At 42.3% G+C, this 12,879-nt stretch overlaps 1 protein-coding gene across 1 annotated transcript in view; it reads right to left on the reverse strand.

The window, feature by feature from the left end:
• Positions 1–2,190: 2,190 nt before the first annotated feature.
• LOC120060308 (protein NDRG3-like) overlaps positions 2,191–12,879 on the reverse strand; it is a 59,944-nt gene continuing 49,255 nt past the window's right edge. The window contains exons 5-15 of the mRNA XM_039009509.1: positions 12,553–12,736; positions 12,383–12,443; positions 11,023–11,109; positions 10,841–10,897; positions 10,577–10,680; positions 10,392–10,457; positions 10,110–10,161; positions 9,905–9,952; positions 9,744–9,779; positions 9,585–9,636; positions 2,191–3,635 (exon numbers count right to left, since the gene is read on the reverse strand). Coding sequence (XP_038865437.1) covers positions 3,463–3,635; positions 9,585–9,636; positions 9,744–9,779; positions 9,905–9,952; positions 10,110–10,161; positions 10,392–10,457; positions 10,577–10,680; positions 10,841–10,897; positions 11,023–11,109; positions 12,383–12,443; positions 12,553–12,736 — 920 coding nt within the window. The 3' untranslated portion in view covers positions 2,191–3,462. The remainder of the gene's footprint in view (positions 3,636–9,584; positions 9,637–9,743; positions 9,780–9,904; positions 9,953–10,109; positions 10,162–10,391; positions 10,458–10,576; positions 10,681–10,840; positions 10,898–11,022; positions 11,110–12,382; positions 12,444–12,552; positions 12,737–12,879) is intronic.

Genomic DNA, 12,879 nt, shown 5'->3' on the forward strand with positions numbered 1-12,879 from the left:
ATTAGTCAAAAGTTTAGTATTTGATCCCAGTGTTGCTAGCACGGAATGACTATATCAAAGTGTGTGATTCTACAAACTTGTTGGATGCATTTGCAGTTTGTTTTGGTTGTGTTTCAGATTATTTTGTGCCCAATTGAAATGAGTAGTAAATAATGCGTTGTGTCATTTGGGAGTCACTTTATTGTAAATAAGAATATAATATGTTTCTGAACACTTCTACATTAATGGGGATGCTACCATGATTATGGATAATCCTGAATGAATCGTGAATAATGATGAGTGAGAAAGTTACGGAGGGTCAAAGATCATACCCCCAAGACATACAAACCTCCCCGGTTATTGTTGATGGTGCAGTGAGGCTCCTCAGAAGAGGAAGGGGAGGACCATCCTCCTCAGTGAAATTTCATAAAAATTAAAATAGTGAAACATTAAACTATACTAAATATATTAATGTCACCAAATAATTAATTAAAACACACTGTTTTGCAATAAAGGTCTACAGTAACTTCAACAGCACTGTCTGGGGTAGCACCATGGTGTAGCTGGAGGACAGCTAGCTTCCATTCTCCTCTGGCTACATTGACTTCAATACAAAACCTAGGAAACTCATAGGCCTCACCCCCTTCCATAGACATACATGGTAATTATGACCACTTCTGGAGGACGTCCTCCAACCAATCAAAGTTTTTTCAGTATGAACTGACATATTGTCCATCCAATCATAGGATTAGGATCAGAGAATTAACCTAGTGTGTTGTATTGGGGTTGTGCCACAGAGCATTATGGGGGTTCTATGTGTTGAGAGGCTTGGTGGCATTGTTGAATAGAGATTCAGAGAGAAGAGTGTCGCAAACGCCATTATACCAAAGAAGAAGAAGAGAGTAAAGAGTGATAGTTGAGAATTTTTGGGATATTATTCAACTCAAATAAAAAAAAAATCGAATTACAGGAGACGGGGAGGTATATTATGAATTGTTTTCTTGGTTTCAGAACTTTATTTCTGTGTCCAGTTAGCAGTGGTGTAAAGTACTTCAGTAAAAATACTTTAATGTACTACTTAAGTCGTTTTTTGGGGGTATCTGTACTTTACTATTTATATTTCTGACAACTTTTACTTTTACTTCACTACACTTCTAAAGAAAATAATCTACTTTTTACTCCATACGTTTTCCCTGACACCCAAAAGTACTCGTAACATTTTGACTGCTTAGCAGGACAGGAAAATGGTGCAATTCACACACTTATCAAGAGAACATCCCTGGTCATCCCTACTGCCTCTGATCTGGCGGAATCACTAAACACAAATGCTTCATTTGTGAATTATGTCTGAGTGTTGGAGTTTGCCCCTGACTATCTGTAAATTTAAAAAACAAGAACATGGTGCTGTCTGGTTTGCCTAATAAAAGGAATTTGAAATCATTATTACTTTTACCTTTGACACTGAAGTATAGTTTAGCAATTGCATTTACTTTTGATACTTAAGTATATTTAAAACCAAATACTTTTATACTTTCACTCAAGTAGTATATACTGGTTGACTTTCCCTTTTACTTGAGTCATTTTCTATTAAGGTATCTTTACTTTTACTCGAGTATGACAATCGATCATGTAATGGACGAAGATCTGCGTATTCAAACTACACAACACAACGAGAAAGTAAGAAGAGACAGGGATGTTCTCAAGCGGTTTATCGACACCACTGCATTTTTGGGTATGCAAGAATGAGCTTTTAGAGGACAACAAAGAGAGGGAAAGTTCCGTTAACATGGGCAACTACATGGAGCTTGCAGAGGTAATTGCACGTTATGATGTGTTACTTTCTGAACATATGGAACTTTCTACTGTCTTTTCTGGGATCATTCAGAATGATATGATAGCTTCCATCGCATCATCCATTAAAAGTGAGAGTACAAGAGAGGTGGACTCAGGATGTAAGGCACACCTACTGTACAAGGCACGGTTTGCCTTAATTCATGATAACATCAAGTCTCGGGTAGCACGAAGGTACAAAAGCCTGGACAGCATGCGATTCCTGGAGTTGTTAAATGGTAGTTAATTTGATTAATTCAAGACAAAACAGAAGTATGTCACCTGTTTAAATCTGAAATGCAGATCATTTTTCCTGACCCTTTGCTAGTATTAGATTGAGTGTTATCGTGGAAACACAAGATATAAACAAAGAAAAGGAACTATTTTCATCTTCTAGCTTTATTTAGTAGTACAGTAGTATAAATGAGTTGAATCAGCAGACAGTGGGAAGCACCACTGACCCTCAGTGAAGACTGAACACATTTCCACATCATAACAGGCTGAAGTTGTTATTCATTGTCTATGTCTACTCAAGAGATGAGTCAACAGACTAAAAAAACTACAAAAGTGTAAAACAGAAAAAGGAAAAAGATGACATCAATTACAAAGAAAAAGCATTTTTAAAACACACAGATGAAAGGAAAATGTAATCTACACAATCACATTGGCCCACAGTTCTTTCCTATTGCCTTTCTTTATGCTTTTCCATATTCCTCCTAAAAAGCAAGTATAAATGTCCTAGTCCAACCAAAATACAGTGTATTCATTCTGTCATCTGGGCCACTATATATTTGTTAATGTGTTTTTTTGTCACATACACCTGGGAAAAGAACACAATGCAGAGAAATGTATTGAAAATCATGAGTATTATGTTTTGTACCCAGCTTGAGTGATCATTCTACAGTGTGAATGGAGTGACTTGGCAGAACAGAGCAGTGCAGCAAGGTACAGTACAGTATATCACACATCTACACTTTGCCACACAATCAAAGGAGGCGTGTGTTCACAGTTCACAACGTAAAAAATATAAATTAAAAAAGTGGTCTAAAAATGTGCAATGAATGTAGGTATTTAGTGTAAATATGTTCTAGATAAGAGGAATAGAGAAGGACTGAGGAGGGAGTGTGTGTTTGGGCTACAGTGGATGTGAGAGATGGGACTCTTCAACCCCTCCTGTGACGCAGGAACCAATCCTCTACACACAGACACATGGTGAACCAAATAAATAAAATACGTGAAAGGCAATAATGGGAAAAACAAAATAAGAGGAGGGACATATAGTAATTGAATCTGGAAGAGTAAGTCTCCAGATTCACTTTGCACAAGGAGACATGCACACATATCAAATGATGGGTGGGGGATCGTACCATCTCTAGACCCTTTGAGTATACAGTATATGTATATCTGACTCATTCCTTATTTTGTCCCCTCCGCTTGTGACTGGAAGTTTGACGTGTATACAGTATAATATTTAATATGCATTTGTATATATATTCTCATATTAATCACACAATTCATCACAGAACCCCCTGGCATTGAGTAGCTTAGGAGCAGGGTTGGAGAGAGAGACAGGGAGACATAAGTTACTGGAGGAGGATAGGGGCACCACTGAGGGCTGCTACCCGGTGTGGAGTGAGGAAGAGATAGGGAAGTTTAGCAGGAGACCTCCATGGTCTGGGGCCCAGGCTGGTTGTCCAGGCCCTCGGTGGTGTTGGCTCCCTCCAGCAGGTTGTTGAGGTTGCGGCTGCGGCTGCTGTCCATGGAGGTGATGCTGGTAGAGGAGGTGGTGCGGGATCGGGCCAGACGAGTCATTCCAGCCGTGGGCACTACGACACAACACAGGAGTGTTAACATTCCAGTCACAATGTAGAGCACTTCATGCAATGCAGGAAGCATTATGACGTGTTCCCTCTGTTTGGGAATTACATTAATAAATCATACAAATACTGAAGATATTCACCATGCAGACAAATCTGAGAAAATAAAGGCACCGATAAAATAAAGAAAAAGCTTAAATACAGTATTCAAGCCAAAGACGCTGACAAGAAGAATGCAATTAAGGCAATACAATAAGAGCATAAAGCACAGAAAAAACATATAAATGAAGGCAAAATTAAGCAAAACATATCAAACTTAGGGCAGTCAGAAGCAGATCGATGCTTACAGGAGCAACATAACCACCTAACAAAATGTCAAAGTATGCAGACAGTTCTCCACTTAATTGAACAATACAGATGACTGAAAATACCAATATGTCATGACTTTCTGAGCATACCTTGACATTCATCTAATGTGTGTTAGGCTGAATGGAGACTGGTACGAGGCCAACTGATCTACAACTGCTACTGCTTTAAAACCTGGTACCTGATTCGTTGCTCAGGTGACTGAGAAGAACGTAGGGAACTGTTAGCATTGATGGAGGGAGGAAAGGATTGAAAGAAGAAGAAAGGAGAACATATTGAAAGGGACTAAGGTTCATGAAAGAGCAGGTAATGAATATAAGTAATTTTTAAGGGAAAGACAACTGCTGTATTCCACAGAGACAAAGGAAAGAAAAGATGTGTTCTTCCTGGGTCTGATTCTATCTGGGGTAGGTAGGGGAGAGACAGAGATAGCTCAAAGGGACAAAGCAGAATTACTCATACTAAGATGATGATGAAAGATAAACGGCATCTTGTCTCATTCATACTGTTATGTAAAAATGTCGTCGTGATATCTATTGTGCTACACGACTGTGAGAAACTGTAACCACAGAAAGGTGTTTGATGTCATGCTGAATTGTTATTTCTAATCGGAACCTTTCTCTGCATGAGAAGAGGCTTTAATCAACTCTAATCTGGCTGTGACATTTCCTCTGCAGGGAGTGATTCTGTGCTCCCACTGAGGAAGGCTGGGGGAGGAAACAGAAGAGCCTACTACAATTGAAATACTGTGCTGGGGCCTCATTTATATAACAGACTTATGATCAATTTTGATCTTAAGTATGACTTACGCAGAAAACCACGTATAAGTAGTTATTTACCTTACTTTGACGTGGAAATTATCTTATCTCTATCTGATGTCTTACCCGTTGTTGTCTTAGCTAGCTCTCCCAATCAACACGTGATTGCTGTATGCCTCGCTTTATGTCTCTCTCTGTCAATATGCCTTGTATACTGTCGTTTAGGATAGTTATCATTGTTTTAGTTCACTGCGGAGCCCCTAGTCCCACTCAACATGCCTCAGATACCTCTTTTGTCCCACCTCCCACACATGCAGTGACCTCACCCAGTATAACTAGTGCGTCCAGAGATGCAACCTCTCTTATCGTCACTCAATTTCTAGGTTTACCTCCACCCGCACCCTATCATATCCCTGTCTGTACATTATGCCCTGAAACTATCCTACCACGCCCAGAAATCTGCTCCTTTTATTATCTGTCCACAACGCACTAGACGACCAGTTTTGATAGCCTTTAGCCATACCCTCATCCTACTCCTCCTCTGTTCCTCGGGTGATATGGAGGTTAACCCAGGCCCTGCGTGTCCCCAGGCCCTCTCATTTGTTGACTTCTGTAACCGTAAAAGCCTTGGTTTCATGCATGTTAACATCAGAAGCCTCTTCCCTAAGTTTGTTTTACTCACTGCTTTAGCACACTCCGTCAACCCTGATGTCCTTGCCGCCGTGTCTGAATCCTGGCTTAGGAAGGCCACCAATAATTCTGAGATTTCCATCCCCAACTACAACATTTTCCGTCAAGATAGAACTGCCAAAGGGGGAGGAGTTGCAATCTACTGCAAAGATAGCTTGCAAAGTTCTGTCTTACTTTCCAGGTCTATGCCCAAACAGTTCGAGCTTCTAAATTTAAAAATGAATCTCTCCAGAAATAAATCTCTCACTTTTGCTGCCTGTTATAGACCGCCCTCAGCTCCCAGCTGTGCCCTGGACACCATATGTGAATTGATTGCCCCCCATCTATCTTCAGAGATGTTCTGCTAGGTGACCTAAACTGGGATATGCTTAACACCCCGGGAGTCCTACAATCTAAACTAGATGCCCTCAATCTCACACAAATTATCAAGGAACCCACCAGGTACAACCCTAAATCCGTAAACATGGGCACCCTCATAGATATTATCCTGCCCAACTTGCCCTCCAAATACACCTCTGCTGTTTTCAATCAGGATCTCAGTGATCAATGCCTCATTGCCTGCATCCGCTATGGGTCCGCGGTCAAACAACCACCCCTCATCACTGTCAAACGCTCCCTAAAACACTTCAGTGAGCAGGCCTTTCTAATCGACCTGGCCAAGGTATCCTGGAAGGATATTGACCTCATCCCGTCAGTAGAGGATGCCTGGTTGCTCTTTAAAAGTGCTTTCCTCACCACCTTAAATAAGCATGCCCATTCAAAAAATTTAGAACTCAGAACAGATATAGCCCTTGGTTCACCCCAGACTTGACTGCCCTTGACCAGCACAAAAACATAATGTGGCGTTCTGCATTAGCATCGAATATCCCCCGTGATATGCAACTTTTCAGTGACGTCAGGAACCAATAAACATAGTCAGTTAGGAAAGCTAAGGCTAGCTTTGCATCCTGTAGGACTAATTCCAAAAAGTTCTGGGACACTGTAAAGTCCATGGAGAATAAGAGCACCTCCTCCCAGCTGCCCACTGCACTGAGGCTCGGAAACACTGTCACCACCAATAAATCCACGATAATCGAGAATTTCAATAAGCATTTCTCTACGGCTGGCCATGCGTTCCTCCTGGCTACCCCAACCCAGGCCAACAGCTCCGCACCCCCCGCAGCTACTTGCCCAAGCCTCCCCAGCTTCTCCTTCACCCAAATACAGATAGCAGATGTTCTGAAAAAGCTGCAAAACCTGGACCCGTACAAATCAGTTGGGCTAGACAATCTGGATCCTCTCTTTCTAAAATTATCCGTCGCCATTGTTGCAACCCCTTTTACCAGTCTGTTCAACCTCTCTTTCATATCGTCCGAGATCCCTAAAGATTGGAAAGCTGCAGCGGTCATCCCCCTCTTCAAAGGGGGTGACACTCTAGACCCAAACTGTTACAGACCTATATCCATCCTGCCCTGCCTTTCTAAAGTCTTCGAAAGCCAAGTTAACAAACAAGTTACTGACCATTTCGAATCCCACCGTACCTTCTCTGCTGTGCAATCCGGTTACCGAACTGGTCACAGGTACACCTCAGCCACGCTCAAGGTACTAAACGATATCATAACCGCCATCGATAAAAGACAGTACTGTGCAGCCGTCTTCATCGACCTGGCCAAGGCTTTCGACTCTGTCAATCACCACATTCTTATCGGCAGACTCAACAGCCTTGGTTTCTCAAATGACTGCCTTGCCTGGTTCACCAACTACTTCTCAGATAAAGTTTAGTGTGTCAAATCGGAGGGCCTGTTGTCCGGACCTATGGCAGTCTCTATGGGAGTACCACAGGGTTCAATTCTCGGGCTCTTTTCTCTGTATATATCAATGATGTTGCTTTTGCTGCGGGTGATTCCCTGATCCACCACTACGCAGACGACACCATTCTGTATTCATCTGGCCCTTCTTTGGACACTGTGTTAACAAACCTCCAAACACGCTTCAATGCCATACACAACTCCTTCCGTGGCCTCCAACTGCTCTTAGACCCTAGTAAAACTAAATGCATGCTTTTCTACCGATCGTTGCCAACACCCGCCCGCCCGACCAGCATCACTACTCTGGACGGTTCTGACTTAGAATATGTGGACAACTACAAATCTGGCTAGACTGTAAACTCTCCTTCCAGACTCATATTAAACATCTCCAATCCAAAATTAAATCTAGAATCGGCTTCCTATTTCGCAAAAATAGCCTCTTTCACTCACGCTGCCAAACATACCCTCGTAAAACGGACTATCCTATTGATCCTCAACTTCGGCGTTGTCATTTACAAAATAGCCTCCAACACTCTACTCAACAAACTGGATGCAGTCTATCACAGTGCCATTAGTTTTGTCATCAAAGCCCCATATACCACCCACCACTGCGACCTGTATGCTCTCGTCGACTGGCCCTCGCTACATATTCGTCGCCAGACCCACTGGCTCCAGGTCATCTATAAGTCTTTGCTAGGTAAAGCTTCACCTTATCTCAGCTCACTGGTCACCATAACAACACCCACCCGTAGCACACGCTCCAGCAGGTATATCTCACTGGTCATCCCCAAAGCCAACACCTACTTTGGCATCCTTTCCTTCCAGTTCTCTGTTGCCAATGACTGGAACGAATTGCAAAAATCGCTGAAGTTGGAGACATATCTCCCTCACTAACTTTAAGCATCAGCTATCTGAGCAGCGTACCAATCGCTGCAGCTGTACACAGCCCATCTGTAAATAGCCCATCCAATCTACCTACCTCATCCCCATATTGTTTTTATTAACTTTTTTGCTCTTTTGCACACCAGTATTTCTACTTGCACATCATCATCTGCACATCTATCACTCCAGTGTTAATTTGCTAAATTGTAATTTCTTCGCTATTTTGGCCTATTTATTGTCTTACCTCCTCACGCATTTGCACACACTGTATATAGACTTTTTCTATTGTGTTGTTGACTGTACGTTTGTTTATTCCACGTGTAACTCTGTGTTGTTGTTTTTGTCGCACTGCTTTGTTTTATCTTGGCCAGGTCGCAGTTGTAAATGAGAACTTGTTCTCAGCTGGCCTACCTGGTTTAATAAAGGTTAAATAAAAATGTAAAAAATAAAAAAGTCTAGACTTGACCTAAGTGATTTTCCTGCTGGTTATGTATGGCTATTTTTTTCCCCCTTGCAGTTTAAGGTCAGAGCATTTATTTTTTACATCAGCCACAGTTCTGTCTTGCTGCCCCACCTCGTTCACTGCAGCGGCGACAAACTCCCAAGCTAGCTGTTTGGCTTTGTTTGTCAACCCACTATTTAGTCCACCGAATAATACATGTTGCCTGTCTTCAATCTCCTCTACCATCGCCGTGATCTCATCTTTCAAAAAGTTTGCTTTTCTCTTTTGGTCCATGGCTATTCCTGACTAAACCATCATTTGTGCTAGTATTCTATAAGGGGAAATCGCTGAATGTAAGGCACGTTCAGGTGCCTGTCAATTTGAAGTTAATTTGAGATTTATAGAGTACATAGAGCCTGTTTAAGTCTGCGCTTTGCTTTGTGTCACAGGAGGAGATGCATCTTAAACAGTTTGGGTAGAAAAGAAAAGTACACAAGGCAAGTCGAGAGAGTCTCTCCCACGCAGAATTGAACAGGAAGTCAATTGCTGTTCAGCACATCTTTGGTGCTAGTCATTCATGCTACAATCACAATTTCTCACCTACTGACAACTGAGGCTATGCAACACTGCAAAGATGATAGAGGAATTGGCAGCTGTGAGGCGTGAGGGGCGGCCTCCTCTCCGTGACCAGTGTGACAAACAGAGGGTCTTTTCAGAAACTATTGGCTGCACTCCAAACCCAGGAGGGGGTCTGACAAAGGCTCATGGGAAACCGTGATGAAAACAATATTTAATTGAGCAATAGTTGTTATTTTTCTCACGTCAACAGGAAATACATAGAGAACACAGATCTTAACCACAAATACGTGATTGGATATTGTTTTTCCAAATCCAAACAGCTTGTTAGTGGATAATCAATAAGAGTAAAGTTCCAGAGAGTAAAGTATATATATAATTTTTTTTTGCATGCTAGAAAGGAGTGGTTATTGAGATCACACATTTACAAAGAAAAGTAAGAGAGTTATGTACTTACTATAACCCATACCCTGAACAAAGTACTTGAAGGCCTCTGCCAGTTTCCCTGGCTGTGGAGGAGATTACAGTAAGTTAGTTATCAAAAATATATATTTTTATGACAATGATTTAAAAAGCTATATAAGCATATAATAACTTTCAGATCATCAAACCTCACCTGCACAACCTGAGGTAAGCCTCCACAATCAGCCATCTACAGAGAGAAGGGGGAGAAAGAGAGAACTTCTGAGTCGCTACACGTGATGCAATAGCTTAGCATATAATATTGATTATTCAGGAGGAAAATGCATAACACACACAGGATATGCTTCGCCTCACCTTAAACAGTGTAGTCTTGATTGGATTTAACCTGGAATTGCACTCCACCTGAAACAAGTTTAAAGAGAGTAAATTAACTAAATTCATTACATAAAGGAACTGATATTCAACATTTAATTCCATCATCCTACTATATATACACAAGCATGTAGAAGTGCATGATCTATAATCACAAGCTAAACAACAACCACCCTAACTAACTCACCACTGCCTCCACTGCAGGAGATGTGTCTCCAACCACCAACAGAGAAGGGCACCTGGAGGGGAAGAGGAGGTTCTGCTTGAGCATACAAATGCATACTGCCAGTAGTGCCATTCACCCCAAACATCGGAGGCTGCTAGGTGGCTAGTAGTATTTATTTATTGTATTATTATAATCATTATTTTAAACAGGACAAATCTGAGGGGGCACGCGCCCCTGTGCCCCCTATCGGCATGACGCCTCTGCATACTGCCCGAAAACACAGTAAAACCAGTTGAAACTCACGTCAGTGTGTTCACTGTGTCCTCATTAAGACCAATGACTGGCCTCTCGATTTCCAGATCCCGACGACTGTTATTGTAAAAGGAAAAGAAAAGGTTAAAGCCACATTCATCCAGCCAGTAGTAGAGCCAACGACTATGGTGGGCAGGAGTGAATCCCTGCTCCCTCTCCACTCCTGCCCAGCGTACCCGTTGTAGGAGGCACAGAAGAGGGCCAGGTTGTCCTGGTTGATGTCCTGGGCGATGTGAAGGCGGTAGGTCTGGACCAGCTCCTGGTTGTCTGTCAGCTCATCCTGGAGGAACACACAAGGCGTCAGAATGTGTGTGGATGGTATCATGATGTCGTCTTATATCACTTTTAAAACTATACAAATGTTCACTTTCAAACCAGGTTATCAAAGGTGAATGGAACTCCTAGTCAAAGGTGGGCAGATGCCAACCCATCATACTTACAGTGCTGAAGTGATGAGCCATCACAGTGTCCACAATGTTACTGGTCCACCCAGAGAGCTGTTGAGAAGAAAACAGGACAAGGTCTATAAATAACGCATAGCTAAAGTGACAGTCTTCTGGGAGTTCACAAGGATCTATAGCTTTGCATTCAAAAATGGGTGATTGGTTAGAGAACTACTGACCTTGGAGGCAGCCCAGTCAATCCATCCCTCGGCACACGGATCCACGTTGATCAGAACCAGGCCCTCTACCAGAGTAGGGTTGTTCAGCTGCAGGCGAGAGGAACAACATGTCAGTCCCCAACATGAGGTGAAGTAGTATAGGAGCATACCAGTCTTCATAAATGGTATAGTAAGGAAGGAATGATGATGATGAACATCTTAGGGAGATGTAGTGATTGGCATTAAAACTGCATTCAGAATTTTTGTCATTTTCAAGAAAGGCCAGATGTATCAACAGAGGCTGCTGAGATGCTGGTTACCTGAAACTACGTTTATGGAATTTGAAAATCTAATTAATTCAGAATGAGAGCAGACCTCCAGAAGAACATCCAACTATGTGACCCTTATAAATGGACTCCTAGGCCCTTGAGGTCTAGAACATTTAAAAAATATATCTTGTTTTTCCATATCCAATCTTTTTCAATCCACACAAAGAGCCTCTGGGTCTGTGTTGGGGGCTCTGGAGTGGGTGGGATGTGGACAGAGATTTATGGATCATATTCTAATAATAGCGTACTACATCATTAATCAGATATGAGAAAGACAATAAATGCCAAACAAATTGAAAATCCAATCATGTGTGAGTACTTATGACTGAGTGTGTACAGACTACAGAGCTTCCTGTCTCCTTTCCAGAGCCCTCTCAGACGGGACAAGGAGGAGCTGAGAGTTAGCACCGGGCAGAGGATCAGCTGGTTCCCTTGGAGATGTTAAAATGCACTGCTCCCGAGGTATGACTGCGCAAAAATCTAGAATCATCAACTTCTCTGAAAGCTTGTCCTGTTTTTAAATCAAATGCAGCAACAGTTGTTACCAATCGAACTTGTTTCCATTTCATTCCAACTGATGGAATTTGAAAATCAAATTTTGCTCATTAATTCTGAATGAGAGCAGACCCCCAGAGGAACATCCAACTCTGTGATTCCTAAATCCTCCAGACTAATTCCACCCCACACCCCCCTCCTCCTCCATCTTTCAGTGCTCTCTCTCTACTCCTTCTTTACGTGCTCTTTCTGCTCTCTTGTAGAGAGAGAATTCAGCAGAGCTATAAAACAAACAGGCATTGAGTGCAGAAAGAGGAAGAACACGAGAGGGACAGTGAGAGATTGAGAGTACAACAAGGTGATATGCCCCCCTCAGAATGGCAAGGTTTATAATAAACAAGAGGACTGGTGAAATGCTGCTGCATGGGTTGGATGTGAAGCACTGATATACAGACTGACATACAACCTCTGTAATAGACCAGACTGAGAGAGACAGGAGATTTAGAAAATTTAAATGGACAGATGAGAGAGCTGCTGTCAGTGTTATGTAGACTTACTGCAAACCGGGATAGGATGTAGGCTCCTGCTCCCACGCCAATCCCAATCACACTGTTCACCCTGTGGACATCAGGAAATAGATCACACCATCAGCAACACCAACTTACTGGCATTCCAGTCTATCCATCATCACCTAATGAGTCAACTGGTCAATGTCCATGTCACTCACTTGAGCTGAGTCATAACCGAGGGCAGCATCTCAGACAGTTCGTCCATAGTAGGGTACTGGTACCCTGTGGGGAAGGGTGGTGCCGCCTCCTGCTGTCCGGGGGCGTCCACGTGGACCACAGCAAAGTGCTGCGTGATCTCCAGCATGTCCTCAAAGTTAAACAGCGTGTTGAAGCATGACTTATCTGTACAGAGAGGGGAACAAAAAGATAGCAATGCAAACCCATTCATAAGAGAAAAAGAATAAAATACATCTAGAAACAAGATACACAAGAATGGCACAAATCTGTACATATCATACATCAAACACAGAACCATGGCATAAACC

Source organism: Salvelinus namaycush, chromosome 2, assembly GCF_016432855.1.
Source record: "Salvelinus namaycush isolate Seneca chromosome 2, SaNama_1.0, whole genome shotgun sequence".
Lineage (NCBI taxonomy): Eukaryota > Metazoa > Chordata > Actinopteri > Salmoniformes > Salmonidae > Salvelinus > Salvelinus namaycush.